The sequence below is a fragment of the Montipora foliosa genome, chromosome 6, assembly GCF_036669935.1.
Source record: "Montipora foliosa isolate CH-2021 chromosome 6, ASM3666993v2, whole genome shotgun sequence".
Lineage (NCBI taxonomy): Eukaryota > Metazoa > Cnidaria > Anthozoa > Scleractinia > Acroporidae > Montipora > Montipora foliosa.
The window spans coordinates 13,449,496-13,456,995 of NC_090874.1; the positions used below are offsets into that span (position 1 = coordinate 13,449,496).

Consider the following 7,500-nt stretch of genomic DNA (forward strand, 5'->3'; position numbering starts at 1 on the left):
GTGAACATGGGGGTATCCAAGCAAGGACAAGGTGGCCCAGGCTGTCAGAGTGGTCATGGTGGCGCCAGTTGCCAGGGTGGTCATTGTCATCACGGACCGATTACGGTCACCATTGTGGTTTTGAAATATCACGGTGGTTGTGGTAGTCACTTGCGCAGTCACTGTATGCATGTGGCCTTTCTAGAGACATTACGCCAAGTCGGCCACTTCTGCTGGAAAGAACACACTCACAGAGGACTGCAGGCAACAACACCGGAAACTTAATCTCTTACTCTTCTCGAATAGTGTGTGGGTTCTTTAACGTCGCACAGAGAGCTTCCAACTCACGACCTCCCGCATGACAGCTCAGTGCTCAACCAACTGAGTCATCGGTGCGCGGTGTCATCTATGCTCTCCATAGATGACATTTCCCTGTTAATTGCGTTAGGGACTGGTCATAAAGTACTGGAGGGGGTGGGCCGGGAAAGATGAGGGGGTAGGCCATCATTTTGTTGCATGTGAAAAGGGGTGAAGCAAGAACTTAATGAAATTACAGCTACCAGGGAACAGTTATTGCAAGTGTATGGTGGTCTTCAAATAAAGATGGACCGGGTGCTAGATTGCATGAAAGATTTAAAGTTGCCGCCCGTCAAAACAGACATCCTTATTATGCAGGGCCTGGTGTGGGAAGTTGGTGAGTCCAGTGACGACGATTAAAGCGTCTCAGAGAATGGCGAGATGTTACAGCCTCGCAACTCTAGAAATGGACGGCTATGTACAACATATTTGACCAATCATTTCTATGGAGATTCTGATTGATACCATAAAAAGGTGAATTATTTATGGTACCTGATGTATTAGCTTAGTAAGATGATCCGGGATTAGAAAGGGGATGAGGGGGTGGGTCACTAGTGTATTTTTGTGTTAGGATTCAACAGTGGGCTTCTTTTTATTTTACTTAACTAGGAAGGGTGGGCCATTAAAGTTGTGTCTACACAATTTTCGGTTTAATGTAACATTTAATGTAATGCGGAAGGGAAAGACAAATACACTGTACTTGAGGAATGATTGATTGACAAAACTACAGCGAAATATCCAACAATTGTCTGCTGGAATACAGCTGGAACTGGAACGTGAAAAAAAAACTTTTATACAGTACGGCACCGTAAGGTATACTGCGAATAACTTCTTATAAGCGTAATGCTGATGGAACAACCTGAGTGGACTAAAAAGCCAGAAACATTTATGTGATCCTTAGTTTCTGGGACCCCAAGAATTGGACCCGATTGGAGAGATGATCTCACCAGACAGCTTGGACCTGCATGGTCAAGATTAGCTAAGGACAGATACCTGTGGCATCAATCCAAGGACGGCTTCCTCCGTCAGGGGGTGAATTTAGCCCTGATGGTGATGATGATAATGATGAATCTCGCTGAAAAATTTACGAACACTACCGTACATATTACGATAAACACTACTGATCCATTTCATATAACATTTCATCATTACTACTGAGTTGAGTCATTTACGCCTGCAAGTATCTACACGAAAAATACATATCGAAACCCGTCCCGTTTTTTAACTATCCGAAAGTAACCGTCACGGCTACCCCAAAGTAGCGGCCTCTTAAGCCTGTTAAATCCGAAAGAAACGGCCTCCGTTCTTTTCGGAATTCTAGGGTATGACTTTCTTAGGTCGTAAAAATATCCTTGGTTTAGCTTTCGTGGTTAACATATCTAATGCGGTTTTCTTTGAAATTATTAAATCCAAAAACCGAACAGGCACCAAAGCCAATGTTTGCAAACTAAGGGCGCTTTCCATTTGACAGAACTGACCGGCCAGATCGGGCATTTCGAAGGACTAACTCTACAACGCATCCAAATTAACACACGTCGAGGATGATATATACTCCCCGAGAAGAATGCGAGGGATTATCATGCAAGTGTTCCTTCAAATTGTTGCATTTTCTTGGCAAATTATTGGGTCTGGCCGGCCAGTTCTGACAAAAGGAAAGCGCCCTAAGTTGGCTGGCATGGATTTCAAATGTTGTCACATGACCCTTACCGTGCATGACTCCTTTTAAGAGTTGTTAAACTGAAGCTAAGGAATCTTTGCTTTAATAAGAAAAACTTTAGGATCTCGTCTTTTCCTTTGATGAGCAACAAGATGAGGATTTATGTTAAGATTTACGTCTATGGTTTATTTTGGATTTCATAACCCTCAAGCAACTTTCGTAAAGTGAAGTACATATGATGGAAGTGTACACATGACCTTGAATTTAACAGAATCTGACTCCATGGAAAGTTGATTGACTAAGGCAACGAGGTTTTCCACTTTGATATGAAGCAATTTGTTGGTTACGATGAATTTGCGGAAGACTATTTTGACAACACATAAAAGGACACTGCCACGGTTTAAACTGGTAGGACCCAAAATGCACTGTGTTTAGAGATATAAACAATGGTCTAATTTTCAACGTGGCTTGGAAAAGACTAAAAGCATAACACAGGGAAGCAACGTCCAATGAAAGCTAAAAATCAGCAAAATAGGAGCTTTCTTAAATTTTCAAAGGCCAACATCATTATCGCCAAAGAGCTAAAAAACTCTAAAACATAATTCATTACAGAGCAGAATCTGACTCCATGGAAAGTTGATTGACTAAGGCAACGAGGTTTTCCACTTTGATATGAAGCAATTTGTTGGTTACGATGAATTTGCGGAAGACTATTTTGACAACACATAAAAGGACACTGCCACAGTTTAAACTGGTAGGACCCAAAATGCACTGTGTTTAGAGATATAAACCATGGTCTAATTTTCAACGTGGCTTGGAAAAGACTAAAAGCATAACACAGGGAAGCAACGTCCAATGAAAGCTAAAAATCAGCAAAATAGGAGCTTTCTTAAATTTTCAAAGGCCAACATCATTATCGCCAAAGAGCTAAAAAACTCTAAAACATAATTCATTACAGAGCAGAATCTGACTCCATGGAAAGTTGATTGACTAAGGCAACGAGGTTTTCCACTTTGATATGAAGCAATTTGTTGGTTACGATGAATTTGCGGAAGACTATTTTGACAACACATAAAAGGACACTGCCACAGTTTAAACTGGTAGGACCCAAAATGCACTGTGTTTAGAGATATAAACAATGGTCTAATTTTCAACGTGGCTTGGAAAAGACTAAAAGCATAACACAGGGAAGCAACGTCCAATGAAAGCTAAAAATCAGCAAAATAGGAGCTTTCTTAAATTTTCAAAGGCCAACATCATTATCGCCAAAGAGCTAAAAAACTCTAAAACATAATTCATTACAGAGCAGAATCTGACTCCATGGAAAGTTGATTGACTAAGGCAACGAGGTTTTCCACTTTGATATGAAGCAATTTGTTGGTTACGATGAATTTGCGGAAGACTATTTTGACAACACATAAAAGGACACTGCCACAGTTTAAACTGGTAGGACCCAAAATGCACTGTGTTTAGAGATATAAACAATGGTCTAATTTTCAACGTGGCTTGGAAAAGACTAAAAGCATAACACAGGGAAGCAACGTCCAATGAAAGCTAAAAATCAGCAAAATAGGAGCTTTCTTAAATTTTCAAAGGCCAACATCATTATCGCCAAAGAGCTAAAAAACTCTAAAACATAATTCATTACAGAGCAGAATCTGACTCCATGGAAAGTTGATTGACTAAGGCAACGAGGTTTTCCACTTTGATATGAAGCAATTTGTTGGTTACGATGAATTTGCGGAAGACTATTTTGACAACACATAAAAGGACACTGCCACAGTTTAAACTGGTAGGACCCAAAATGCACTGTGTTTAGAGATATAAACAATGGTCTAATTTTCAACGTGGCTTGGAAAAGACTAAAAGCATAACACAGGGAAGCAACGTCCAATGAAAGCTAAAAATCAGCAAAATAGGAGCTTTCTTAAATTTTCAAAGGCCAACATCATTATCGCCAAAGAGCTAAAAAACTCTAAAACATAATTCATTACAGAGCAGAATCTGACTCCATGGAAAGTTGATTGACTAAGGCAACGAGGTTTTCCACTTTTATATGAAGCAATTTGTTGGTTACGATGAATTTGCGGAAGACTATTTTGACAACACATAAAAGGACACTGCCACAGTTTAAACTGGTAGGACCCAAAATGCACTGTGTTTAGAGATATAAACAATGATCTAATTTTCAACGTGGCTTAGAAAAGACTAAAAGCATGACACAGGGAAGCAACGTCCAATGAAAGCTAAAAATCAGCAAATGGGAGCTTTCTTAAATTTTCAAAGGCCAACATCATTATCGCCAAAGAGCTAAAAAACTCTAAAACATAATTCATTACAGAGCCACCCAACTGATTTAAGATGACGGCTCCTCAAACGTCATATGATTTTGATAGTGTGCAAGAAGAAGCTCCTCGCTGCTCAATTCTTTCTGGCACACCCAGCAACCGTGTTTTGCACTCTCTTTTGAACTATGTTCTTGCCAAGTGCAGGGGCGATGCACCACTAGTTTGTGTTCATTTGCACTTACAGAACTTCTGAAGCGTAAGACGTTCCAACTGGTTAAGGTTTATAACGCTTTTGTCCAGTATGGACTCTTTTATGTTACCTGCTTCGCAAAAACACTTTCCACAAGCATAGCCAGTGTGTAGCGACAGGGCTTCTCTCCTGTGTGCACCCTTTCATGTGTCCTTAAAGTATGACTTTGACTAAAACACTTGCCACATTGTTTGCATTCATACGGTTTCTCTCCACTATGCACTCTTTCATGTGCCCTTAAATTTCCTGCTTGGCTAAAACACTTTCCACATTGTTTGCATTGATAGGGCTTCTCTCCAGTATGCACTCTTTCATGTGTCCTTAAATCTCCTGCGTTGCTAAAACACTTTCCACATTGTTTGCATTGGTAGGGCTTCTCTCCTGTATGCACTCTTTCATGTCTCCTTAAAGTTTGCACTCGGCTAAAACACTTTACACATTGTTTGCATTGGTAGGGCTTCTCTCCAGTATGAATTCTTTCATGTTTCCTTAAATTTTGCCTGTGACTAAAACACTTGCCACATTGTTTGCATTCATACGGTTTCTCTCCACTATGCACTCTTTTATGTGCCCTTAAATTTCCTGCTTGGCTAAAACACTTTCCACATTGTTTGCATTGATAGGGCTTCTCTCCAGTATGCACTCTTTCATGTGTCGTTAAATTTCCTACATGGCTAAAACGCTTTCCACATTGTTTGCATTGACAGGGCTTCTCTCCAGTATGCATTCCTTCATGTTTCCTTAAACCTCCTGATTCGTTGAAACACTTGCCACATTGTTTGCATTGATAGGGCTTCTCTGTAGTATGCACTCTTTGATGTGTCCTTAAATTTTCACTCTGATTAAAACACTTGCCGCATTGTTCGCATTGATAAGGCTTCTCTCCAGTATGAACTCTTTCATGTTTACTCAAAGCCGCTCCTTGGCTAAAACACTTGTCACATTGTTTGCATTCATAACGCTTCTCTTCATTGTGCACTCTTTCGTGTTGCCTTAAATTTCCTATTCGACTGAAGCGCTTGCCACATTGTTTGCATTCATTAGGTTTCTGTACAGTATGGACTTCTTTATCTCTCGTACGACTTCGCTCTTCCTTGAGACAGCTCCCACTCTTTGTACACCAAGAACCCCTGTTAAAAGTACGGTAGTTGCTGTGCTCAACTGATCTTGACATCATTAACAGATTGCGATCTCACTTAGCACTAAAATACAACAGAAAAAGAAGTCATTTTCACCTCCAACGTCCAACCGACAGGTTAGTGAAGGTCAAGTCACTGGTCACCTTTTAACTCACAAACGATTGATAGGAGGCTAATAAATAGACGCCTAGCAAGGCCTTACGTGTAAATACAATTGCGTTAACAGAAGATATTAACGTTAAGTAACAAGATAACCAACCACAAGTAAATACAATCGCGCATGCGTTAAGTGTGGGACACCAAGAGTTCTAGGAACTTAGAGCAAGTGACCAGATGAAAAGAAAATGTCGTAATATATCGAACATAATTAGGGTACACAGAAAAAAAAAATAAAACTTCTTAAATAATTAGAGTGAACAGAAGATATTAGCCTTAACTAAAAAGATAAACAACCACAAGAGACGTGCATGTACCGTGCCGTACTTCCGACTGAGATGGTGAAATATTAACATCACTTCAAAGTCAAGTGAAGCTATGATCCTCCAAGTAATGAACGCTAAGTGCAATTGCGCAGAGAAGCCTGAAAAATTCAGGACTTCAACGATGCGATGCTCTAACCAACTGAGCTATGATGCCACTGACATTAGGGTGGGCATTTGTGGGTTCTAATGTTCCCATGATGAATGAATCAACGATTCGCAGTTTTGAACGCAATTTTAGCAATTGCGTACAGAAGCCTAAAAAATTCAGGACTTGAAATCGTGACCTCGCGATACCGGTGCGACGGTACGGCGATATATCGCGATACCAGTGCGATGGCAGTACACATTCTTCAAACTTAAATATCGGGAATCGGGAACCAATGGAGATATTTCCAAAAAGTAAACGGCGTTTTAATCTTTCCTGGTATTCTATGTGTTAAAACTAAAAAATCAAGGCAAATTTGATCATAGTAGCTGAGTAGTAAAACAACCAATTGCGAAAGCCCATTAACTGGGGAGATTACCTCTTTTGCCTCCAACACTTTAAGCTCCAGTTGTTCAAACGATCGATGGCGCTATGCGCCGGATAAATCATTATCCAGTGGATAAGTCATAGCGAAACCAATTGTGCTATCCAATAGATAGTGATTTATCCGGTGGTTCTTTTTCTGTTTCTGTTTTATTAATCGGTAACGCTTGTTTCCATAACAACCGATGTAACTAGAATGTACAAACAAGTAATCAATCTTGAGATGCAAATTACAAGTTCACATATTTTGCACTTACATGTCTATAAATAAAACAAATAAATAGACTATAAATAAATAACGAAATAATCAATTACATGTACAATAAAGTTATTGTCTACTACAATGTAGCTGCAAAAAGCCAACAGAGGTCAGGTCACAGAGCAACTTCGCCACGCATTCACCCTACCACTAAAGGCAGTGAGGTTTGGGGAATAAACAACCTCCTGAGGGAGGCTGTTCCAAACAGGGATAGTACGTGGGAAGAAGGAAAATTTGAAGACATCAGTACGGGGAGAGAGGTGGTTAAATACCATATCATGAGAGCGTCTTGTCTGAGATTGGGAGAGAGACACATACTTAGAGAGATCCACTCCATTAAGGTTATGGGAGGATTTATACATGAAATTTAATCGTTGACGCTCCCGACGCAAAGAAAGTAGTGGCCAATCTAGGACGTTAAGCATGTAAGAGACACTTCAGTTACGAGAGTAGTCTCGAAAAGCGAAGCGGGCAGCCGCCGCTGTACTTTCTCAAGGTTTGAAATACTGCGCTGAGTATAGGGATCCCAAGCATAACAAGCATATTCAAGAGACGGCCGT

At 40.3% G+C, this 7,500-nt stretch overlaps 1 protein-coding gene across 1 annotated transcript in view; it reads right to left on the reverse strand.

The window, feature by feature from the left end:
• Positions 1-935: 935 nt before the first annotated feature.
• Positions 936-7,500, reverse strand: part of LOC138006763 (zinc finger protein 420-like) — a 29,500-nt gene continuing 22,935 nt past the window's right edge. Inside the window, exon 4 of the mRNA XM_068853280.1 lies at positions 936-5,434. Within this exon, the coding sequence (XP_068709381.1) occupies positions 4,593-5,434 (842 nt within the window). The 3' untranslated portion in view covers positions 936-4,592. The remainder of the gene's footprint in view (positions 5,435-7,500) is intronic.